Source organism: Limulus polyphemus, unplaced genomic scaffold, assembly GCF_000517525.1.
Source record: "Limulus polyphemus unplaced genomic scaffold, Limulus_polyphemus-2.1.2 Scaffold111, whole genome shotgun sequence".
Classification (NCBI taxonomy): Eukaryota; Metazoa; Arthropoda; class Merostomata; order Xiphosura; family Limulidae; genus Limulus; species Limulus polyphemus.
The window spans coordinates 903,604-931,055 of NW_013665721.1; the positions used below are offsets into that span (position 1 = coordinate 903,604).

Consider the following 27,452-nt stretch of genomic DNA (forward strand, 5'->3'; position numbering starts at 1 on the left):
CAATATGAAAGTGAGGATTACAGAATGAGGAGCAGGGCCATTGCTATATGGACTTGGGATGATAGTGGTGTGGCTTGTAAGGTGCCTTCCACTGGTGATGTTTTCTGCCAATTTCATTATGATATATTGGCTACATTTTCTACCATACATGTAACTAGAATGCAAAGAGAATATTGAATTGTAAATTTACACAGATTATCTCTCCCTCACACACCTAGGCATGCAAAGAGTACTGTCTGAAATATCATCAGTGATCTTTAACAGAAATATGTGTGTTCTAAAGTTGTTCAAGATCTTTGAAGTATTAAAATATTAAAGATAATGTGGAAAAGCATTGAACACTAAGATGTTTTTTTGACAAAGTAAATATTCACTTATTCAGTACTTAAGACACAGTTGATTAAAAATTATCTTCAGTGCTGGTGTTTTTTTTTCAGTACAAAGTTACACAATGGGCTTTCTGCATTTTGTCTTCAATGAGGAATCAAACACTGAATTTTAGCATTGTAAGTCTGTAAACTTACCACTGACTCATTGGGGGATATCCTCAGTGCTAAGAATGGGTGCCAAAAATATACCCAAGGTTGAGAAATCCACATTTTTAAAGTGTAAATACTATTTATTAAAGGTAAAAAGATCTTAATTTGGTCAGATATAAGTTAGTGACATGATTAGTTTTTCAAAGTATGATTACAAACATATACAGTTTGAATCTCAAATCTTTAGTATTTGTTAACTGTTCTTTTGCCTGTGCATTAATCAAATATTTAAATATCATGTATACATTTAGCCTTAGATTCCTTTAAATATGTATACATTCAGTCTTGGATTCTTTTAAATATTATGTATACATTCAGTCTTGGATTCCTTTAAATATCATGTATACATTCAGTCTTGGATTCCTTTAAATATCATGTATACATTCAGTCTTGGATTCTTTTAAATATCATGTATACATTCAGTCTTGGATTCCTTTAAATATCATGTATACATTCAGTCTTGGATTCCTTTAAATATCATGTATACATTCAGTCTTGGATTCCTTTAAATATCATGTATACATTCAGCCTTGGATTCCTTTAAATATCATGTATACATTCAGTCTTGGATTCCTTTAAATATGTATACATTCAGTCTTGGATTCCTTTAAATATCATGTATACATTCAGTCTTGGATTCCTTTAAATATGTATACATTCAGCCTTGGATTCCTTTAAATATCATGTATACATTCAGTCTTGGATTCCAGTTCCTACTGGGACATTACAAATATTAATTACATCCAAATTTTTAAAAAATTACCCAAACAACAATTGCACTAAATAGTAACATATACAAAGGATATTTTTACACAGCTGTGTTTTCTAGGATGCACTTACAATTTTAACTAGTATGTACATGTAATTTTTAGTTTCTTTTATTGCTAAATAATTCTAAAGTATTTGTATAGTAATTAATACCTTCCTTGCCATTATCTTGTAAAACAGTGATTCTCAACATTTCTCAGACTGAGACACAGTAGTACTTGATTACAATGCCTACCCAAAACCTGCATCAGAAACTCAGCAGAGACTTACAAAAAAGTGAAGGGGCATAATTTAAAATAAAAGTATTTACTTATCAGTTAGTGAGAAACTTGCCTTTGCTTAATGTTTTATAATTTATCCAACAAGGAACCACGCATAACCAATTTTATCAATGCAAAGTTATTGTACCACACAGATTTTGTTACTTCACAACATGTACGTTTTTAAATTACATTTTTTTTTATTTTACTGAAAGATTTAACAGTTTCAAGTACATATTATATATATATATATATATATATTTTATGATGCCACCTGCAGGTTCCTGAAAGTCTGGTATTTAAGAAATAAGGTTTTAAAATATTAAGTTTCTTTGTTGTAAATATATAACATTTAGCTTTTCATGGAAAATACTGTTGAGGTAAAAATGAAATGAAATCTGAAAATAAATTAGAATAATTTTTAAACAATAAGAAGAAATATTTTAAAAGTTTGTTTCACATGATTTTCACAATGATTGTTTCTACATACCTGAAAAAATAAGTATTTCTCTTTCCTTACCAACATAAAATGCCTGTTAATTTGAAAGAGTTTGTTTTTAAACAAAAATAATATTTATTTATAAGTTCTCTATTAAGCTGTTGTAATCATGTTGAATTGAAATAAAAGCATGAAACAGTGAAATGTGAGTTATGTAAATAAACCTAATGAAGATGCATCACATATGCAAATATGGATCAAAATATTTAGCCAACAAATGAATATTTCGCTCAAAAATGAAATTTTACTTTTATAAAAAGAAAACAAGAATATTCCAAATTTGAGTAAACACCAGGTCTTGCCAAATAGAGTTACCTACTAGAAATTAGGATGATCTTATCCAATTTTACATAAAATATCACTGTTGTTAATACACCATTTCTACATGGTGAAAATAACATTTCTTAAAGCTTTATTTCAATCAATTTCATCCTTTCTTGTACACGTTTTATGTTATTTTAATCTACCAAATTAAATATAAAATGAGCTAAAGAAACACAACACATTTAGAGTAGGATGACACCATCTTGTTTTTGTCTTGTTACTACTGTACTTAGTAGAAAAACTATTTTAAACATGACAAACTCAGTTTACCAAAACACTAGCTTTCTGTTTGTTTATTTTGTTGTTAAGCACAAAGCTACACAATGGGCTATCTGTGCAATGCCCACCACAGGTATTGAAATCCACTATTTAGCATCAGAGTCCCTCAGACTTACCACTGAGCTACTGAGTAGGAGATGGGGGGTGGGGTAAAGCTTTAACATCTATAGCTGGTATGGTAAACCAAGGATCTCTGTAAGTCATTGGTTTATTCATTGTAGTGTGTGTGGGTTATAAAATACATATTTCAACATTAAGTTAACACAAAGCATGTTTTATTTATTATGAAACAAGATGTATGTTTCCCATCTCCAGAAATTAGTAGCTTGTAAAGAATCCTGAAGTTAATGGTGTGTATCCTGAAAATTTGGGTAACTATAGTGACCTGCACATAATTTTTATGCTTCAGTAGTTTTATTTTACAAACATGTTCTTACTGTAACTCACAGTGCCATTGCTTTCGTCCCAAATATTTAGAACATTCTGCTACCCTGTGCTTCACATTAAAATCATATTTTATGTATATTGTACTGTTGTGCATAAAAACATTTTTACAGAATAGTAGCTTTCAATCTTTTCTTCTCTTCCATAATTAATATAACAAATAAAAATATCTTATGACTTATAAAATTGCAAGATAAAATTGTTTTATAGCTTTTAAAAAGTATGTATCCAATATACTGTATGTTAACTTGCTGGTTATTATGTTAGTCGAGGTAATAATTTTAAACTTAGTGATTTCATTTATGAAGAACTAAAGAAAGCTTTTTTTCCAACCCTGATTAGTTTACTGTACTAACTAAAAAAATTTCCCTGTTTTTTGCACTTAGGTTAAATATATGGTACAATAATTTTGTTATTATTAAATATCAAGTTAAAACTTTTAAATGATAAAAACACCCATGTTTATCTAACACGTATTTGAAGAAAACAGGATGTTTTTCTGAACATATTTTTAATCCTCCTACTTTTTTCTAGCAAAATTACATGAAATACTTCATACAATGAACCTGATAAACACAGTTATTCTTCTTCTTTAATCTTTGATCAAACTCTGTGGAAACCTTTAAGAAATAAATTCCTTATTTATTAAGTTTACAACATCAGTTATTAGTTTCTTAGAGCACAATGCTGTCTTCTCTAATGAAATACAAACACATGATAGTAATATTTATGCTCCTGAAATCACTTTTGTGGTGATGTTTCATTTACGCTTTCGAAGAGCAATTACACTACAGAAGACCTCCTCTTCGTTTTAATTGTGATTTAAGAAAAATTTAAGGAATATATATTTCAAACAAAAGGTAGTCAATTATCATGAACAAGATTTTGTCAATCATCTCCAGCTGAGGAATAACCAACATTATCTTCACGATGTGAATATGATGTCAAATACTTCACTGTAATTCCCAACAAAGTGAATCTCCAATCCTTCTGTAATGAATTTAGGTAAATCATCATAGTCTTTTTTGTTCTCTTCAGGGAGGATGAGACAACTGACTCCAGCACGACGTGCCTAGTGAAAGAATAAATCAAAGTGTTTACTAAACAAGTTTTCATTTTCGTTTACTTTTCTTTATCATATGCATTTTTTCATCTCTGTATATCAGTATATTAACGTGCAAAATAATTAATAATTCAAGCAAGTTTTTGATATAAATTGGTGGTGTTTTTTTAAGAGCAAAGCCATATAGGGATATATGCTGTGTCCACTGTGTGGAATCGAACCTTGGATTTCAGCATTGCAAGTCCATAGACTTACTGCTGTCCCACCAGGGGACTGTTGATGCTGTTTTATATCAATAATTTTAATGATATGCATAAAAAAAAGCAAATTTTTGTTTATCGAAATTATGGAATTCAGTCTTCTCAGTTAATGCACTTATTTTGTTTACCATTGTAAATTCAAATGGATGCCTTTGATATTAGAGAGAAAAAACAACCACACTTGTTTTTTACATTTTTAGGATTTATATGATCTTCAACAGGTACTAACCCCTGAAACACTGAAAGCCTTTCCTTGTTGAGTTGCTCTTACGCTGTCAACAACCATGTGACTCAAAAGTCCTTCAGGCAATGCAAAACATGCATCAAATTACCCATAATTCTTCACTCTACCATCTTCCAAGTGACTTACTGAGCATGTGTCAGGAGTTCTTATGTATGCTTAGATTTCCTGCCATAAATCAGAATTCTAAGTTGCAGTTGTGATGGAAAATGTATTTCAGTAGTACGTACCTGTTTGAAATACATTTTAATTTACCTCTAAAAAAGTGAGTCATAATATCCACATTGAAAAGGTGGTGAAAAACAGAGATAGTTAAGATTCCACAAAAAAAAATATGTTACAGAACAGGAAGGCAATAATCTATCTCACACCAAAGATGCATTCAAACAGAGTTAAAGAAGAATTAAGAATCAGAAGTATGTGAAGAACTGGATTCAGTGGAGTGGATCAGCCTTAAATAAAGAACTGAACCTTAGGACAAACAGAAGGAAAACAATCTTCTGAGCAGAGTAACTCTTCACCATGGACACTCTTCGGTTCAAAGAAAAAGGGGTCAGCTAAGGAATTAACGTATTCACTTGTGCAGTTAACTATGGAAGCACAGATAGTGGCATAAACAGGTATGAAAAATTTTATGTCAAACTTTGGTAGTGAAAAGTTTTCTTGGGAGCAACCCAGTTAAAATTATGAATAGATAAAAATGAGAACAGTGCAATTGGAATATGAAAATAAAATGGAAATATAGATCTTCCCATCCAGTTTGAAGCTATGAGACAGTTACTAAAAATTGGAATACCACCTCAGATATCTCTAATGCTATGCAAGGATATGCATGTAATGTACCCACCAAGACATCATCAACTATCAAATGTCCTCCTTCGTTCACTTCCAGAGAGTATCACCCTCTCATGAAGCATCAACACGGAGGGTGGAATTGTGTCTAGCAGAAATGCAGAGGTTTAAATAACATGCAAGAGTCCTAACTGGATGAATCTATTATAAACACAGAATTTTCTAAGAGAAGGAGAGGCTGTAAAATGCAGAGGTAAGAACCAATGAAAATTCTGGCTGTAGTAAAATGTAAAACCACAGAAACTCCTAAGACAGAAGAGATACATATATAGTTAACATTGGTGTGGGCCCAAGTGGTAATAAATACACATTTAAAAGAATAACCAATCTTCTTATGGATTCCACCTGATTTGAAGAATAACAACAGACACATTGGTGTTTGGTGGAACAGAAAAACCTGGATCACCATGCACAAAATAGGTGTGGGCCCAAGTGGTAAATACACATTTAAATGAATAACACACCAGCTATAGATTCCATCTGACTTGAAGAATAACCACAGAGAGCAAGTGGAAATACAAAGATAATGAGGCAGCAGAATGATGTAATTAAAGTTTCAAATGCTGGTCTGTAAGATTCCTGTAATGACTACTGAGACAAGGAAACCAAAGACATTGCCAAATGGCAAATGTGATTAGATGTAACCTGAAATTCACTTTAAAGGTGTGCACGTATATTATGATAGACATTACAGATCAGCTGTACAAGCCAATTCATTAGCGTGGATGGAGCATGATCCACATGGTGGGATTTGTTGTAAGGTTAAAACAACCTATTTCAAGACCCTTCTGAAAGATTATGTTTGTGCTATTTAGTACTAAAAAAACTCTGATCAAACATAAAAAAAGTTTGTCAGAATGGGTCTATAAGTGTATTGGGTCTTTAATAGGAACGTTCTGTCAAAATATAAGTATACATCATTTCAACAAAAAGTGTACGAGAAGCACCGTGGGCATAAATGTCAGATCTTCTCCTAGTGAAGTGAGTAACAGAAGAAAACATATCTTCAATGAAAGATGGTATAATAAGCTAGTTTATAAAGGGTCAACAGGAGAAGTGAGATAATGTAATACAAGACCCAAGTATATTTAAGCAATGAGTGTAGTGTTGAGGGACTTGAAGCAAAGTAAGATCAGTAAAAAGTATTGATGAGAGAGAGATGGCTTCTGTGACATAAAAAAATGGCAGAAAAAGCAGCTCTGTAATCTGGAGAAGAGAAGCAAATTGGTAGATGTATATTGACAAGAATGTGATAACATTTGAGTTACTTGAGAAGATAATCCAGTTTCTTTAATAAAGGACCACATAACAGCCGGAAAAGAACCTGCAGGTGATAAAAGTCAAAGTGGATGATGGACATAGAAGATGTCTCTAGAATGGTAGCAGAAGGGAACGAACCCCTTAAGACAGATGACACAGAAGGGGAAACCAAGGTTGAGCTGGACATTGTGAAGCAATAAAAAGAACTTGATATTTCAATGAAAAAGACAAAAAAAAGTATAGATATGAGGAACAAAAAGATTCTTTCATGACTGATTCAAAGTATTCATCACTGTAAAAGCAGAACCTAGAAACGAAGACCAGCACTGGAAGAGGATGACTGTCTTTTATATCAAAGGTATAAACTAGAGGATGATCACACTGAAGGCACAATTATTTCAAAGCTGAGGGTTGAAGAGCCCATTTGTAGGGAGAAGTTGATGATGTATGAAAAGAGATTCAACAAAAATGCTCATAACATATGGCACATTGAAGGCTCAGAGATGGGTATGATGTGTGTGTGGTGCCAAAGATGAAGAGAGACCACAGAAACACAGGCTGCAAAGTTGAATTCATCCGTGATTAATGATGCAAACTCCATCACTGTAGAAAACTGTGAAATTCTGAAAAGAATGCTAAATTGTCCAAAGATCTAAAAACATTGTGGTTCCTGAAGACGATTGTTCTCCAAGACAGCAGTATGTGAAAAGGTGCAGATCTGTGTGAGGTTGAAGAAAAGGGGAACATACAGAAATGAACATTCAATTGAATCAAAACTGAAGGTAATTGAGAGTAGTGGAGAAGAGGGAAATTCCTTAAAATAACAGACCTGAAGATAAGATGCCACTGAGAAACAAATTCCCACTTGAGGTATTGCATTAGAGACACCCTAGAGGAATGACTTTATGAAATGACACCATATCCCCAAAGCAAAATATACATTTGGCAAAAAGCATGGAAGACAAGGCTTACATTGCCATAAAAACCAGATGAAGTGTTCCTTGAAACCAACACTAAAGAAAGAACAGAATATAAAAATTTACAAACCACATAAATACCAATTGTTTTTTCATGCATTACCAATGATTTCTATTCCCTTAAAAAATTAAATGACCTTGTAAATTCAACTTTATGCAAAGACGGCTTGAATTACTTTTAAAATTTTTAGTTTGATTTAATACTTACAGCAATGGTCTTTTCTTTGATTCCTCCAACAGGAAGAACCTTACCAGTAAGGGATACTTCACCAGTCATGGCAGTATCAGATCGGATTGGTCTTCCCAGGGCGAGAGACAGAAATGCAGTCACCATTGTAATTCCAGCACTAGGTCCATCCTTAGGCACAGCACCCTGAGCAGGATTATAGTAGAAAATCAATAAATAATAAAACTCATAACACAACCAGAAGATTTACAACAAAGCAATAGGATCCCTAAATTATCCACACAAAAAATGTGTCAAGCAAAAACAAAATACTGAATTTTTTAAACTCAAAAAAAAAAAAATTCATATAAGGACTTAATATGAAATTTAATTATATCTTATTTTGTTAATAGGACTGTTGTATTGGATATCACTAATTTTAAAAAGATAAGAGGGAAAGCAGCTAGTCAGCAGATCCCATCACTAACTACTTGGCTATTTTAAGAACAGTGGGAATTGATAGTCATTCTTATAACATATCCATAAGCCTGACTTGCAGTAATGGGACACAAACTGTTAAGAGTGCCCCGAGTATTACACAAAAAAACAGAGAGGGAGTCATTTAATGTTAATTAGGTATTCAAACACAATATCTTGTACGTACTGATAGCTTTTACACACTAAATTAACGAACACAGAATCTATTACATCTATTGCATTTTTTCATAACAAAAACTTTGAAACAGTTGCTTATAATAGCAATGACAAAGGTGACTTAACAATCTGAAATACCAGAAGTAAGAGATCCATACAACATTTTTATAACAATATTGACATGAAAATTATGCACATTATTGAAAGGTAAGCACTGTGAGATGTTTTGAATAAAAGTTTCACATCACTGAAAGATCAGCTGTTTTAAATAAACCTTTAATTTTGTCTACAGTTTACCTTGTACTATCTTCTTAATGCTAAATAATGAAAATTCTTTCAGAATGTACAATTAAAAAAACAACAACAAACAGACTTATATAAAGTTGGATTTCAGGAACTGAAAATGGAAGTTTGGAAACTTGACACCATTTTTATGTGTTTCATCTCATCTTTATAACATAATGATAAATCTATTACACCTAAAAACTATAGGCAAGTGTAGTTTCTACATTAACTATGAACAAATCAGATGTCTGCTTAGAACTTTGATCAGAAAAAGTCAGAACTTTTAAAAATGTTTATTTATCACCTCACCTCAGGTACATGTAGATGCAAATGGGCATGCTGCAAAAAATCGTTTTCTGGATTTTTCTTCAGTATGAAAGCTTTGGCAAAGGAGAAAGCAATGGTAGCACTTTCTTTCATGACATCACCAAGTTGACCTGTCAACTGAAAGGAGCCTTCAGCCTTATCATCCGATTTCAAAGGCTTGCAGAGAGCAGTTTCGATGTATAAAGTAGAACCCCCTAACATAATTCAATAATACTCTCTTACCTAATGTGATTTACTTCAAGTCAACATACACAGTAGAACTTCTTCCTAATTGTAACTACAAAACCATTCGTTACTCCAGGTCAATGTAGGAAGTACATTTAATTATATTTCATAAATATTGTTATAATATTTTTAATTAAAGAAACAATATAAAAGTTTATAAATGAATTATTGAAACCCAATGGCTCTACTAAATACTAAATGTACAGTATTTAGTTCCACGAAAAAAAAAAGTACCCCAAAACAATATATCATTTCAACAATAGTTTAAAATTAACTAAAAATGACATATTTCTATCAGTGGTTTTTTAGCTAACTAAAAATAAAATGGTCAAAGCACAAAATTAAAACAATAAGTTAAAAGCTAGTGACACTGAGAATTTTGAAGGGTATTTTTCAATATCTTATCCACTGTTTCTATCACAAAACTAATCAGTTGATCATCCTATGCTGTAGTTGTGTGCATTACAAGGGCATAAATAATAGCATCCCAATGAACTATGGGCGTAACAATGCAAAAAGGAAAAAAAAAGAAGTAGATACAGTAAGGATTTGCTGTTTGCTTCACCAACAATGCATATGGAGCCTGAAGGGAAATGTAAATTGAACCATGTCTATGGAAAATGTTGTACACACACACACACACTAAGTCAACAAATATACTTAATGTTTCATTCCCTTTTATTCACTGGAATATTATTTAAAGTTGCATAACCCTATAGGGATTATTATTGTTATTGTAGTTGGTAGGATTACATTTGGTTCAATAGCTTTATTACTTTAACACTTCTTATGGAAAACAGAGTAGTGAGGGGAGCAAAACAGCCTTTGTTGTTACTTTGTGAACTAGAAAAAAATGCACATTTTTAGAGTTTTAAAGTCAGGATTGCCTAAATTCATTCTGCACCCTTACACACAATGTACTCACAAAACTGTTGATATGTAAAGTAATATTTAAGAAAAACTTTGCTCTTTTTCTTTACTAAGTTTACAAAAGAATACCTGGTTAGGGAAATACTTTTGTTCAGCACCTGATTCTGAGGCATATGTAGCATGCATTTTTTCTGTTTGCAGGAATTTGACAGAGTATTTTTTTTTGCTTAAGACAATATTTAAGAAGTTATAAAAAAATTAATTTTGGAATTTTGTTTCTTCTTTGAAGACCTTCAAAAATAAGCCCCAGCCCCGTGTCTGTTATTGCTAATGCTAAGGAAATAACATTTCATTTTATTATTAAGTGATTTGGCTCACATTTTAATATTCTAGTGGAGATGCACATGAAATGGTGATATTTTTTTATACATTTTCACACGTGTGTGGTCAATGTCAAACATAATTTGCTGTAAATAGATTTTTATTTGTTGGTTAAATAGGTTACATAAAGTTCCCTATTGCAATTATAGCTACTAAAGTAAGTGCTAGCATGGTGTTCCACTATGAATCAAGCTGTATATAAATATCACAACTATAGCTACTAAAGTAAGTGCTAGCATGGTGTTCCACTATGAACCAAGCTCTATATAAATGTCACAACTATAGCTACTAAAGTTAGTGCTAGCATGGTGTTCCACTATGAACCAAGCTCTATATAAATGTCATAATTATAGCTACTAAAGTTAGTGCTAGCATGGTGTTCCACTATGAACCAAGCTCTATATAAATGGCACAATTATAGCTACCAAAGTAAGTGCTAGCATGGTGTTCCACTATGAATCAAGCTCTATATAAATGTCATAATTATAGCTACCAAATTAAGTGCTAGCATGGTGTTCCACAATGAACCAAGCTCTATATAAATGTCACAATTATAGCTACTAAAGTAAGTGCTAGCAGGGTGTTCCACTATGAACCAAGCTCTATATAAATGACACAATTATAGCTACTAAAGTTAGTGCTAGCATGGTGTTCCACTATGAACCAAGCTCTATATAAATGTCACAATTATAGCTACCAAAATAAGTGCTAGCATGGTGTTCCACTATGAACCAAGCTCTATATAATGTCACAATTATCCATAAGAAGAGACATCACTCATGCAAAAAAATATCAAATCTTTTATAGGATTCAGAAAGATTTGATAATTACAATTATTATCAAAATATTCAGTCTTCAAGTCTTTTATTTAGTATCTTAGATACTCACTTTTAATAAATAATAAAATTTAATTACTTGAAGTATTAATATTATTAGCATTTTAGTTTAAAAATTTTTCAAACCAACTGTCATAAATAAAACATCATTTGTACTGTCTGCAATATAACTTTTAGACAGATTAACTGTAACAGAGAGTTGAATACATTACATTTACACAACTTGGAGCTTCACCAAGATATTACAGTCCATGTCACTACATTTAGCCAGGCTCTATCTGATGACTAGGTATCTTGACAATAGCCCTGCAGTAGTTTCCATTGCAATCCATAGGCAGTGCATCCTGTGACTTGACTGGTATGTCTTTATATGGAATATCCATTTCATTCTTTAGATGCTTGAGGTGTATGATGGTACTTCTCTGTGTATAAAGGGTTAAAAATGTTGATCTGAGAATAAGTAAATTACATTTGACCTTTATACCCACTCTCCTGATCCCTAACTTGTCCCTTATGCAGTATTCAATGATGATCATGAATCTCTATAAACAATGTTTTGCAACATGCCGTGTACCACTTTTGGAAAGCTTTTCACCCAATGACCATGAGAAAATGTTACAGTTATCAAGGTACACATAAATTTCATCAAGAATGATCACGTGCTGTCATTTACACCTGGAAGCAGCTTATGTAGCCATCCCAGATGAAGATCCTTCTTGACTATATTGCATGATGTTGTGTGAGATGGCTGTTGCTACTGAGCTTCACATTCACGGTTTATTGTCTGTTACAAGTTGCCACCCTTTGTATACCACAGTTGGAGTAAAGCTTGTTGCCAGCAACTTTCTGGATGGTCCTAGTCCTCCAAGTTGACCCATATTCCTTTATTTTCCAATTTCAAAATGTATTCTAATACATGCCATTCCACCATGACTTTACATCCACTATGGTTGTCACGTAACTTGCATATTTGAAACTATATTAAAATAATGTACTCAACCCTCTGTAGTTATTTATCTTAAAAACATATGCAAATTTTTCTTAAAGTTCAAAAATGAGCCTTACCCATTGAAGTCCAAGCAAGACCCATCACAACCCCAGGGGGTGTTTCATCGTATAAGCGATCATGAGTGAAAATAGGTTTCCCAATAAAGTCCATGATGTTTTCCGTTGTTATGACTATTCGATCGAGTTCTTTGTTAACCAGTTTGAAAGCACTCTTTCGCATTATCTAAACAGCATGAGTAAGAACAAAGACTGACTATAGTATATCTATAACTTTTCTTGTTTAATACTTTCAAACTAAAAACAATTCACATGTTCACTATTTCACTCCTTTTAGTAACTACAACTCATTGTAGTGTGCTTTCTTGTTTTATCAACAAGGGGCTTTTTTTAGGAAAAAACATACCTACTAAATCATATTCTTCATGTGCATATCTTATACAATATATTTTACTAAGACGTACAGTATGGAAGATTAATATGTCCTTCACATAAATATATTATCTGTGATCTTATTCAAGATAACAATTTGATGTCATTTCCACTTTAAAAAACTACTTTCCATTCTACACATATCTTGATGTTACATTTCTGTTGTTTCAACTGTAAAAATATACTGTTTCCTTTATATATTTCACATTCGTTTTTAAGTTAGGCAAATTTACACGATAAAAAACAACCATTAAATCTGTATACCCTTACCTCTGTGTCACATATTTTGAAAAAAAACTCTGTTTTACTCTATTTAAACTTTAAAACAGTGTCTTACATCAGTTTATTTAAACTATCAGTGTAATGCTATTTCCATGTCTAATTTAAGTGATGGTAATATAGAGAGTCATTCATACTGGATCACTGAACAACCTAATTCTTACATTACACATATTTAAACTTGGAAACTTCCTTCAACCATTTCATATACTTTTTTTAAGCAATAACAGTCTCTGTGGCAAGTGAAGTAACATTTAATCTGGCAATCTTAAACTAAATATTTTAGATTTCTTAAATGTAAGTGGGTTTTTTGCAGGAATTAAACAAAGGTTCAGTTAAATCTTTCATAACTTGCCGGATCTTTTGTAGATGTTACTAGCTACCAATATTATATTTAACCAATCCAAAAAAAAAAAAAACTTACACAGAAGACTCCAAAAAGAACTAGTGTGCTAGTTCCCCAGTTTTTGCAAATGATAGTAAAGTTATTGAAAATATAATAATAATAATAAATAAATAATTGTCATTAAGATAAAATAAATACTGTTGTGTTATTAACTCTTACACTTAAAAATTACACTTAATTATGATTCAGTTACTTAAATAACATCATAATAAAAGTTGTTCATGAAAACTGATGATATAAGTAGTGCCTGGACCATTACTGTGTGTGTGTCATATACCAGTCAGTCTGATGAGCTCTTATCTTAGGTAAAAGGCTTTGTCAGCACTGGATATGGCAGATGTGGTGAGAGGTTGGCATATCATAACATAGCATTCACTCACGGGTTCTTAGAATTAGAAGTTGCAGATTCCTTAGCAGACCTTACTGACAAATTGTTAAATATTTATTTACTGAAAAGATACAAGTTACAAGTTTTTAAATTATATGTTTACCTATCAGTAAATTAAGATGAATATATAAAAAGCAACAAAGTAATTTGTTTTTACGTTTTAGAAAAATATTTGTGTTCGGGATGGACATCAATAAGACATTCAAGAAGCTATGAAGACAGAACTTGTTTAAAAATTGGGTACAGATGTTGAAGTCCAGCCTTTGGCACTTCTCATGGATGAGGTAAGCCTTAAGAAAGTTTGTTATACTTTTTACAAAGTAAACACAGAATTCAAAATCAGCCTCAATTACTTCCCACACTATAGATTGGTGAGCACTAATATTTTGCTATGCATTGGTCAGATACCGAAGACCAAGCCTGAAGTCTCGGGGATTTTTTATATATCATTGAAGGTTCGTAATGTTTTGTATCACTTATAAAAAATATTTCCAGAATTTTACAAATTAATTTCTGGCTCTATTTCATATTAAACACTGTTCTCTATTTTTTTATTATAGAATTATTAGAATGTGAGTTGCAATGTCTTCATTTAAGCAGATTGAAACAGATTACACCACTTACCAAACACCTTATTGTATAATGTACAGTTGGACTATAAATAATGGTTTCTAATGTCTCTTAGGTACACATAGTTTACACTATGACATTCTAGATGTATTACATATAGACTTTACATTGATTTACCTTTCCAATGTCTTCATTTAAGCAGATTGAAACAGATTACACCACTTACCAAACACCTTATTGTATAATGTACAGTTGAACAGTGGTTTCTAATGTCTCTTAGATACATATAGTTTACGCTATGACATTCTAGATGTATTACATATAGACTTTACGTTGACTTACCTTTTCAATGTGTTTCTGCAAGTTCCGGACACCACTCTCCCTACAGTATGATTTAATTATTTTTTGCAATGTCTCTTGTGAGATGCTGATTAAATCTTCTTTCAAACCACACATATCCCTGGCTTGAGGAATCAAATAACGCTGAAGGAAAAATATAAATTTTAGTTATACATGGACCAGACTGAAATGAAAGCTTGCATTTAAAACATTAACCTCTATTCTACTAAACCCCCAAAACAAGAGGGAATCCTCAATAGCCACGGCTATAATTAGATCTCAAATCAGTCAAGGGATGGTGCTATGAGCTAAAAGTTTGTACTTGAAAAAAAAAAACAAACTCGGAGCCATTCTATAAGCTGCTATGCTGCAGCTAAAAATCTTAATATTTTAACTTCAATCCATCTATGTTTGTTTTACCACAAAGCTACACAGGAGGCTATCTGCATTCTGTCCACCACAGGAAATCAAACCCCGGATTTAGTATTGTAAGTCTGTCAACTTACTGCTGACCCACTGAAGGACCCCACCTATGAATCATGTCATCTTGACCAACTTGACATACATTATACAAATTTGTATTTAAAATCTTCTTTAAAAAATGCATGAAATGCTTTTGTTTCCTACTATTTGGTATAACTCAGAACTAATTACACAATTCTTTGCTATGCTAGTAAATAGCTACTTTCTATTTTCTATACTGTGTTTTAATTCTTCGGACATAATCAATGTCATAAGAAAATTTACGATGAAACAGTTGAAAAGTTGATTTAAAGTTCATTCAGTACATGGGGTTATACATTTAGTCCTTCAGTATTTCTAAGTGACTAAATTAGGTCTACTAACAAGTATTCAAGGAGATATTTTCCAATACACAGCAGAATAGTCCTAAATGCTAAGCCAACTTAAGTTATTACTTATCTGATTCTGGCTTAAGAAAATATCATAAAGCTATATGTAATATCTAAAGTATTGGCTTCAATTTGATTGAAGCTAATCCCAGCAATACAACTTATAAAAGCGTGTGTGCACAGATATTAATTCTATAATAGATTTTCAATGATTTCACACAACACAAAAATAAGACTGGAGTTTAATATCAAAATATATTACAAATATTTATTTCTGTTTTGGTAAATTGTCAGTTATTTAAAGTTACTCAAGTTACTATATGGTGAGTAGAGTTAATTATCTATATTTACCTCTGCTATCATCCACATTAACTCACCCAAAAGTCCTAACCATATCTACCTATCTCTGTAATGAATGTGATTCCTCACTAGAAGAATCCTTCTCATATGGTTCTGTTTCTCCTCAGCAAGTATGCACAGCTATATCTACCTATCTCTGTGATGAATGTGATCCCTCACTACAAGTTCACTTTTTTATGGTATGTATTTTATCAGCAATATACCTTTATTTTGATATCTATCTGTGTTATGGATGTGATCCATCACTATAGTTCACCTCTGTTAAGCCATATGCCTAGCTTCTTTTACTTCTAACTATTATAGATGCGATCTCCACTAACAGTTCCCCTCTGCTATGACCTGTTTATTTTCAGCCATATGCTTAGTTACCAAAATGTCCATTTATTATGGATATGATCCATTACTGAAAGTTTCCTTGTGCTATGACCTGTTTATTTCAGCCATATGCTTAGTTACCAAAATGTCCGTTTATTATGGATATGATCCATTACTGAAAGTTTCCTTGTGCTCTGACCTGTTTATTTTCAGCCATATGCTTAGTTACCAAAATGTCCATTTATTATGGATATAATCCATTACTGAAAGTTTCCTTGTGCTCTGACCTGCTTATTTTCAGCCATATGCCTAACTACTATAATGTCCATCTGTTACGGACGTGATCCATCACTAACCTCTGCTATTGCTTGTTTCTCCTCGGCAACATATCCAGCTACTTCTATCATCTCCATTCTGTCTCTCAGAGGTTCTGGAATGGTATCAGTAACATTAGCTGTGCAAATGAAGAGAACCTGAAAAACATGAAGAAATTGTTTTATAATAACAGAATCTTAATATACAAGAAATTATATACATATTAAATCTACTAGTATTTCTTTCTTGGGTACAGACATCTTGCACTATTCATGCATGATTTAGACTGACCACAAAAACAATAACAATATATATATATGAATATGTATGTATATACATACACATATTTTAAAGCAAGTTAAATTTCTGTTTCCAGTCAATTTACAGCCAACTTATAAAAGATAAATTTACTACTATTATTTTTTTGCTTTACAAGTTAGGAATTTGTTTTGCTAATTGCCAAAGAACCTAATGCAAAAAAGTTTTCTGTATCAAGACTTATTGTAACAATCAATGTTTAATAGTTAAATGTAATTAAGATGTCAACTGCTAGTTTAAAGAAATTGGATATTTTGAAACCATTTGGTATTTTGTATAAATTCTAAATCTCATGATGTTAAATTTTAAAACTTATTACACATTGAAAGAAACCTGTTGATCTTGTGTATTTGAATAAAAAATACCTACAAACAATGTCCTTGAAACAACCTATTTTTGAATAATTGTTAATTTTGTAACAGAAGCTTATATATATTAAGACTACATTTAAGGACTGAATTGATTACACGACCTAGTTTAAGGCTGGAATTTATCTGACCAGTTTGGATAACCATATAAAGGACAGAAGTCATTCAGGAAAAAACAACCACTTTCAATTCAACCATTATGTAGTTTTTATGCATAAATTTATGTATAAAATATTATCATTGTGAGGCTGAAAGACAATATTGTTATGTGGATGTCACAAACTACATTTTGGTAACAATACTAATACAAATATATAAAATAATTGTGTATTCATTATTTAACGTTGAAAATCTAGAAAGTCAAATAAATATGCTTACTTTGGAGAGGTCAACATTCACATCTAAATAATGGTCTAAAAAGTTAGCATTCTGTTCAGGATCTAACACTTCTAACAAAGCTGATGATGGATCTCCTTGGTAACCACGTCCCATCTTATCTATCTAATCCAAAAAAAAACACAGAACTATTAGTATACCTTTCACAATTTGTTTTCTTTCTTGAGATGAGGATAATTAATCAAAAATTTCATTTTCAGACAGAGAAAATGAGTCATATTTACAAGAGGCCTATGGCATTAATATAGCTTATAGAAAAAGCACTTCATATAAAAAAAATCTATATACAGTATGAAAAACAAGGCATCCTCAGTACTTTCCAGGTTGGAGGGGTTTTATCAAAATAACTGTTTTTTTTTTCATTCTCACAATGGAAATACTTAACCAAACTGCATGAAATTTACTGTAAAATTTCTAAATGATATTTAGTTTCTGCTTAAAAAACTCATATTATTTTATTTACTGTTTATATCATTTTTTAGGTTGGGAAATTTACAAAATTTTCTTGAAAAACTATTTGAAAAAAACAAAAAAAACTTCAAAAGTATTTCCATTTGGCTTATCATGATATATCTTCTTGTTTTATCAAAGTAATTTTCAAATCTACATCTTTCTTTTCATTTGATTAATTTTATGATATCTGTGAAACACAAAAAAACTATAAAGTGAAATTTTTTAAACTAAGAGATTTTCTGTTGATTTGTGCAGGAAAAACATTGTTAAAACATCATTGAACAAAGCCATGTGTTTTTCATGTCTGCAACCGCATTCTTATGGTAATTACTAGCTTTAAAAATACAGCAAGATCTCACCTCATCAATCAAAACCAGAGGGTTTTCTGTCTTGGTTTTCTTCAGACACTGAATCATTTTTCCAGGCATAGCACCAACATATGTTCGCCTGTATACACATAAAAATGAATAAGTTTAAACTACAAACACAATGTTTGTAGCTACTGAATTTAACAACTTCACTTAAAGACCACAGATGGGAAGAATAACATATATAAGCAAACCTAGTCTGCCACATAAATCAATGTTGTAATAATGAAATTGGAAAGTTATTGCTATTAATCAGTATTGTTTTAAAACATGCATTAACCACACACATATAGAAGTACAATGTCTGTGACTATTTATGAATGAAGGCTGAAAATATTTGTTTTGTTTAATGATTACTGCAAATGTTGTAAAGAAACCATGAAACAGTAACACTATTATATTATAACAAATAATATTATATATTCAAGTGAAAAAAAAAAAAAAGGCAAACTTGTAAGTGAAAAAGAGACTCTACGACCAGGCCTTGAATCAAGAACCTCTAGCTAACAACACCAGTGTTCTGACCACTGAGCTAGCCAAGAGTAAAAAAAGATTTCTGCAGTCGTTCGCTTTTAAAGTTTTCCACGATGAGTACTACCTTATTTTAGGTACAAAAGACAATATCATAGAAGTCTATCACAGGATTACCATTATTTATTAAATTTCATAAGGAAACAGTAATACTGTTATAACATGTTAATTATTATAGTGAAAAACTCATAATCAAAAAGAAACTCCTGGATTGGAACAAGAACCTGGGACCTCTGGCTAACAAGGCCAGTGCAAATGTTCAAGCTAGTGTAACATTTAAACTTTTATATGGCCAACTTGTGCAAAAGTTATAAAATTAAATTACTGTGCAAATATTTTATTGTACAATGAAGGATTTTAGAATAGGTATTATGTCAGGAGACATAAACATACGTTTTGGATAGCTAAACATGTATGTCTATCATCAGAGAAGAAGAATTTAAACTAAAGTTCGAGAACAATTCTAAACACCACCAATATTTATTACTGTTTATTTACCACCATTAAAAATGAAATATGTTTTATCTTCCCATAAAGAACTGTTGACTTTTTGATAAATGTTGCACTTACAAGATTCAATGTTCAAGTGGTAAAAGACTATATTGGTCAGACTACAAAAAATTTAAAGGTAGGTATTATAGAATATCAGAGTAATGTTGAAAAGGAAAAACGGTTATGAGTCTACACTAGCTGAGTATAATTTAAATATAGATCATGATATATTATGGCCCAAAGCTGAACTGCTGTTTAACGTAATTTTCACAATCACTAGAAATATTTACACATTCAGATGATATTATATTGAGATTTGGATCCACAACAAAACTTTAGAACTCTGTAATCACTAATTACTTAGTCTCATTTGTATATAAAGCCTATATGTTATGATATTCTAAAATGAAGACACAGGTCCTGCAAGTTCTAATAAGAAATTCTAGAACTCTGTATTCACTAATAATTACAATTTCTAAGTATCATTTGTAAATAGGTGTCTAAATGTTTATGTATAACTTATATCATTTGTTTTTGTCTTTCACCTTTCCATTTTATTTATTCAACATACATATTACATTATAAAAAATCTCTAGGTGTCTAGAATTGTTCTTCAACTGTAATTTGTGCTTTTCACTTCTGATGATGGATATGCATGTTTCATCATCTGAAGCAACTAAGGTCAGTTTGTTTTATATGTCTTTTGATATAATACTTGTATTAAAATTGTTTGTTGTACACACACACACAAACAAGAGTTCCACGATAATTTAATTTTACATTGTAATATCGCTTACAATGAATATAAAATGTTTAGATTATATGCTGTTGAAAAAATGTGTAGAAAATGTGATTGGTTGATAGTTCTAATGTGCAGCTAGTAGCTTCAAACTTTTATTCTGCTTAATAAAAAAAACTCAGTTTTCATGCTACGTTACAAAAATACATATACATTTTTTAATGATTATAACACTTACCTGTGTCCTTTGATCTCAGAGACATCAGTAATTCCTCCTACACTAAACCTGAAATACTATACACACAAACATATGAATTACTAAATAATAAAACAGTTCATACACTACTCACATCTGATTATTATTCAAAGATTATGGGATGTGTAAACAAGTTAATACTGTAATTTCAAAATAAAGGGTGACTATTTCTGGTCCATGGTTTTTATGGAAAGGCTTAACATTCAACTTTTTGATAGTTACCCACTATTATCTTACCAAGTTTCTCAGGTTTTTTTCATTATGTTACAGAATAATGATTTCTTGGCTATATATATTATTTCACAAGCCCTGATAAGCCTTCATAGATAATAGCACCCACATATACATACACATTTATCGGTATTACGATTATCCATAAACATTCTTACACGAAGGTTTATGTTGTATTTCACATGGAATGAAGTCTTACTATAATTTTAAGATCAGTTCAATTGTAACTTTAGCTTTTAAGGTGTGTGACCTGCAATTTTCTCTGAAAGACATAAACAATAAAAATATGTTCATTTTCTAAATGTTTCATTTCTTACCATAAAGTCTTTTCCTGAAGAAGTTAAATGAGAAACTAAAAACATTTATGTGCATAACTGATTGAAACGTCTCTCAAATTTTAGAACAGACTTTATACACTGTTTTAGCATTCATTATAAGGTTAACGGCATAAGGACAAAATTGGAGAAAAAATTACGAAGACACATTAGTTATGCAACTACATTATTATACTCACTTCTCGGTTAAGAGCACGTGCAATTGAGCGAGCAATACTTGTTTTCCCAACTCCTGGAGGTCCATAAAAGCATAGCATTTTCCCTTGAGTAGTTCCTTTCAAATGACTGACAGCAATAAACTCCTAAAGAATATTACATCTAAATTGATTAAAACTGCTAAATTACTTTTATTCCACAGAAGCTTCAAGGTACACTAAAAATCATATTAAGATATAATAAATAAGTAAAAACTATCTAAAACTTAAAAAGTTATACTTTTTGTTAGCCATCTGACCAAAGAGAGGGCAGCCAATCAGTAGCATGGCTATTCTTAGCAAATAGCAGGTTTGACTGCCACAGTTTTAACACCACAGCAGCTAAAACATTTGGTTTAATTCAGTTGTATATTGAGGCTTGACCTTCAAGCCAGAGTCTGGTATGCTAACTATTAAGCTATGCCTCACAGCACAGAAATTGGGTTTTAACTTAAAAAGTTTGTTTGTTTGTTTTTAATTATGCACAAAGCTACACAAGGGCTATCTGTGCTCTGCCCACCAAAGGTATCGAAACCAGGATTCTAGAATTGTAAGTCCGCAGACATACCGCTGTGCCACTGGGGGGACAACTTAAAAAAAAGAAAAGAAAAAGAATGTAAAGAATGGTCTGTGTACTTTGTACTCAAAATTAATTTTTCACTTTCAAAATTGTGTTAATTTTTTTACTACTCCCCATTGGTAATTCAAATATACTAACATAAAATACCCCAGTATATCAAACAAGCTCTAGAAGTAATTGTAAAAGTAACAGGGTATTTTTTGGAAATTATGGACCCCCCACTCTAAGGATGGGGAGGGGGGTTCCATATCCCAAAAAAACCCTGTTCAAAACACTTGCCCATGGTATCTGAGACTGCCTGCAAGGTTTGGCCTTGCTAGCTTGTGAGTAGGAGTATGAAAACAGTTTTAAATATGATGCACTCCTTGGATCCTGGTGATGTACACAAACAAAATCCAATTCATCAACCCTCAAAGCCAACTTGTAGGCTCCATCATACCTAGATGACTTTCTGGGTGCATTTTAATTCCACTTAGTAGAGGAGCTACACCATATAGATAGCAACACCCTGGAGTCCACATGCCAAGTTTGGTCGTACTAGCTCCAGAATTGTGGGAGGAGTTAGCTGGTCATACATGCAACACTAAAAGGCAAAAGGTTTTTATTAGGGTGGAAGATGGGTGCTTAATTATTACTGACCTATTCAGGTAGGTATTTATAATTCTTATTTTGTAATAGTCCATGGATGGAGATTGTATGTTTATAAATGTAGAAATGTATAGTTTTTATTAACAGCTATCTCTACTCTAATTTTATGATCAGAGGCAAATACAATGCCCAAAACCAGCTATAAATGCAATTGAGAAGTTGTTGGATTTAATACCTAAACCTCAGCCTGTTTTTGATTTCCCTTGCAAGCTGTCTTTTCTACTGGCATTATTTGGATTATGTCTAATGGAAAGGGTATCTCCAGTGCTTTTGAAAACTATTACTGCAGGTGTTTTGCTTTTAAAATTACACCTTTTGTACTTCATTGTCAGCTAGTATGATCTTGTGTTTTGACATGGTAAGCATAACTACTTTTTTCATCTAATTTTAGTATTGCCTTTTGTATTTCCCTTTATACTTTTGATGCCATTTTAATAAACCAACTATTTTCAATTCTCTATATATTTATATGTATATATAAAATCAGAATAACTACTCAAAATACACTTGTTTTGTAATAAACTTCCTCAAAAATAGCTTCACTATTCCAGTTTTTAAGACAAGTACAGAATAACTTTAAAAATATTTTAATTTAAGTGACCACTAAGCTATCTGATAAAACAAAAAGAGAGAAAGAACTATTTTTAAGATGAGACACTTTTATTAACATTTTCATTAAGCAGTACTACGATTAAAGAAACCATGTAGTGTATAAGACATTTTACATATTATAAACCTAGTATGTTACATCTATCATTTGTAATAATCCTATCTCTACATCTTTATGGCCAAAAGATAATACTTTTTGATAATTATATTTAGAAAAGTCTAACAAACTATAAAGTTAATTTGTTTAAAAAAATGAACCAATTTTTAACCTATTAGGATGTGTTTTTTCACATCTTCCATTCCATAATGATAAAAAAATGAATCCATTTTTAACCTACTAGGATGTGTTTTTTACATATTTTCCATTCCATAATGATAAAAAACTTAACCCATTTTTAACCTACTAGGATGCGTTTTTTCACATCTTCCATTCCGTAATGATCGTTCTCCAAGATTTCCTTAGCTCTTTCAAGGTCCAAGTTTTCTTCACTACTCTTTCCCCATGGCATATTTGTCAACCAATCCAGGTAGTTACGAGTCACACTTACAAGGAAAAAATTAATAAAATAAATACTTAACTTTTCAAATACCAACTTGCACAAGGTTATTGTGATGACAAAATCCAATACAGCTTAGAAATATTTGTAATTAAAAACATTTTTGATACATATTTATAAAAACAACACAAATGTTAATTAGTGCAATCAATACGTTTATTTCACAATTTTCACTTTCATATTTCTCTAAATAAATATTCTGTAAAGTTCATTCTAATAATAGTTTGGCCACAGGCAATAACGATTGTGGAAACGATCAAACAAGGAAAGAGACATATAAATTTGTTCTACTTTAAGGTTATATTCTAACTGTGTTAAAGGAATAGGAACTTAGAAATGAAAACATAATGTATATATATATTAAACTTTTGGAATTAAAAACAAAAATTGTTTACCTTTATCAGAAATTCTAAGTAAATTTTAAAAAAGACAGTAACATTTTCTCCTAATAAAAATTGTGCTAATGATAACAGATTTTTTACAAAACTTCTATCTTTTTGGAAATACCCTACAGTTAGTAATGTAATTCACTGATATTACAATAAACTATAGCATGTTATGATGTTTCTTCGTTGTAATATAATAAAACAACTGGGCCTAACAAGAAGGTACAAACAACATAAGAGACTTGTTGAATGATGATATTACCTAAACTCTGAAGAATGGTTGTCCAAAAATGCAAGCTTATTTAGTTCTTCTTCAATCACTTCCATTACATGTGCTGGGACTATTAATTCCTTAAAAGATACAAAGCATGGTTTTAGTGAACTATATGCACTTGGAAATTAAAATGATTATTTTTAGTTTTTGAAATACTTAATAAATTTTAATGCTTTTGTTGTCTTAAACTTTTAGATGTTTACACAACATTAACTTCATCTAACTAAGGGCCTGAAAATGATATTCAACTTGTTCAGTCATTGATAGGTTTTGATTAGCCACACAAGTGTACTAAATTCTTTTATTATTTAATAAATGCAAGTCTATGTAAATTAATATAACCTGCTTTTCATAATGCAACAATTATTTTACTGAGTAACAGACTGTGAAAATTACATTACATTAAGACTGAAAATATTTTATGTAACATCAAACAATATTACCAGTCTTATTATGATAAAAATTATCCAATAATATTTGGCCAGTTTTAATGCTTAGGATTCACAGAAATTGGTTTGATAATTTTGAAATTTTTTGAGTTTCAACACTTGTTTTAAGGAACTTTTGTCAAACATTTTTTTTTTTTACATAGGATAGATGACTAATACCTTTTACAGTATATCTGATTTAATATGCTGCCAACAAATTAAAACTCATTGTATTTCTAAAATATAAATACATACATATATATATTTATATTGTGTGTCATATTTATGAACCTTATTATGGCTAATAGATGCTGCCATCTAGTCCAACAGAACTGACTTAAAAACAAAAATTATCAAATTGAATGCATTTAATTATAACTGTTTTTGTTACTGAACAAATATTTTTTTTAAAGAAAAACAAAAGAAAAACAATAGTCTCTTAGTAAAAAATTCATCACATATTCTAGGGTAATATATTAGTTTGAAATGAATAATTCAATCATTAGGATATCAAACATCAAAATATTTCCTAAATAAATATATAATACACACAAGTTGTGAAAAAGTACCAATTACAATTCTCGATAAGAGTAAATTCTGAAGTAGCTATTTTTTATTCGTCAGATTCACAGCTTTTGTAACATCATGCCTTACACACACACACACACATTTTAGAGAGGAGAATCCATTTTGTTATAAAAGAACATATACAAACTCCCATTTGTAAGCAATGCCTACTTTCACAACTGCCTTTACTTAGAAAACATGAAACAAACATCCAAAAAGTTACAATAACAAAGAAATATTTTTTCTTCTCAGCTACTCTGGTTGTACCTTTACCAAAACTTATATAACCTAATAACAGCAAACTTTGCCACTTGTTTTTTAATGTGTTATTTTATTTTGTTTCTGTTATTTCACTGCCAAGTTTTAATGAATGATAGAAAGCCTGTAATTAACATAATTAGTTTGCTTTAATACATATTTCATATTAAATCACTTGCAATGATATTTAAATTGCCAAAGTTCAAAGTCATGATGTGCAATTCATTGAATTATTTTCCTTCCTTTCTCTCTTGTACTCTTAATTTTTTATCCAATCTAATTTCTCACATATTACATAATTAATCACATTGAAAATTTCAATAATGTGAGTATAATATTCACCATCCTTTACAAAAACCACATTTTTTGTGTGTCAGATACCCTATCATCCCAATATATTATATCTTAGCTAAGGATTTACTATATCCACAATGTTTATTTTAACTTCCTCACTAGTTTTAACATTTTTTATTCTATCAAAACTGACCTTTAATTTCTGTCTAAATTTTTCTGCAATAGCATCTTTATCATCTTTTTCAAGCCCCAATTCCTTCTTGATAGCCTTCAGTTGTTCATGCAACATATACTTTCTGTGTTGCGTTTTCACCTTCTCCTCCACCTGATAAACATTAAACACGAGATCTTGTAAACTTAGATTCAAATCAAAAATGTTTTTTTTTTTAGTAACTGTATTTCCTAGTGGTCGAACAATACCAATCAAGTGATCAGACTCCTTCCAAGTAATTAACTTTTAATGCAGCTCACAGGGATTGAATTATATTTCTAACTATTTTCTTTTCAGAAACATTTAAAACAAATATTGACCAAAAGCAAGAGGCATTACACAAGACTAATTATCTAATATAATTTATGTTTTGAATTTAAATATGGGTGAAATTACCCCCCAATGACCATATTGACTGAAAAAAAACACTATTTGCTAGTTTTTTGTTGTTGTTGTTTTGGGAGGGGGAGAAGCTGCTTAGCCATCCAAAAGCTCTAAGGCTGTGCACGTTCTCAGATGTATTCTGAGCCATTCTGGATAACTTTCAGAATGAGATTTCAACTCGACTTTGTAGAAAAAAAAAAGAAATTCAGAAATCAGTTACAGCTTGTCAAGTTACTAGATGGACCAACTGAAAATCACACGAGACTAGGTAAAATTTTTAAAACTTCAATTGAACATCTAATTTCATTGAAAATTTAATCATCCAATGAGAATGATGCTGAACAATAAACCAAAGTGACTAGCTTAGATATACTATATTATTATTATTGTTAATATCATAGGTATGCCATATTATTATTATTATCATTGCTACTAGCTACATAAAAAACATATCACTGAATTAACCAAGTATAACTTTTTTCTTTGTAAAAATTAAAATAATTGGAAGTTTAAACCTATAACCATTTGAAGAGTGTTAGCAATAAAATACAAAATGTGTTTATTTCACATTAAATTTAGATCATGCTTTGTAATCATGTCTGGGAAAGGCCATTTTGAGAGATTTGGATCTAGAGAACTCTCACCCATGTTTAAAAGATTTATTAAAAGCAGTTTACTAGTGGTGGTTTTAATGAAGTAAACAATAAATCATAGTTTAAGCAATTTAATTGAATATTTCTCATTTATTTTATTAATTCTAAATAATATCAGATATATAATATTTAATTTCAACACTAAAATAGTG

General features: G+C 30.9%; 1 protein-coding gene across 1 annotated transcript in view; it reads right to left on the minus strand.

Annotated features, from left to right (window-relative positions):
- Positions 1-425: 425 nt before the first annotated feature.
- LOC106471332 (lon protease homolog, mitochondrial-like) overlaps positions 426-27,452 on the minus strand; it is a 54,546-nt gene continuing 27,519 nt past the window's right edge. The window contains exons 9-21 of the mRNA XM_013931934.2: positions 26,246-26,377; positions 24,494-24,582; positions 23,693-23,831; positions 21,437-21,559; positions 20,674-20,729; positions 18,665-18,752; positions 17,835-17,957; positions 16,812-16,928; positions 14,933-15,073; positions 12,576-12,741; positions 9,181-9,392; positions 7,975-8,139; positions 426-4,185 (exon numbers count right to left, since the gene is read on the minus strand). Coding sequence (XP_013787388.1) covers positions 4,039-4,185; positions 7,975-8,139; positions 9,181-9,392; positions 12,576-12,741; positions 14,933-15,073; positions 16,812-16,928; positions 17,835-17,957; positions 18,665-18,752; positions 20,674-20,729; positions 21,437-21,559; positions 23,693-23,831; positions 24,494-24,582; positions 26,246-26,377 — 1,698 coding nt within the window. The 3' untranslated portion in view covers positions 426-4,038. The remainder of the gene's footprint in view (positions 4,186-7,974; positions 8,140-9,180; positions 9,393-12,575; positions 12,742-14,932; positions 15,074-16,811; positions 16,929-17,834; positions 17,958-18,664; positions 18,753-20,673; positions 20,730-21,436; positions 21,560-23,692; positions 23,832-24,493; positions 24,583-26,245; positions 26,378-27,452) is intronic.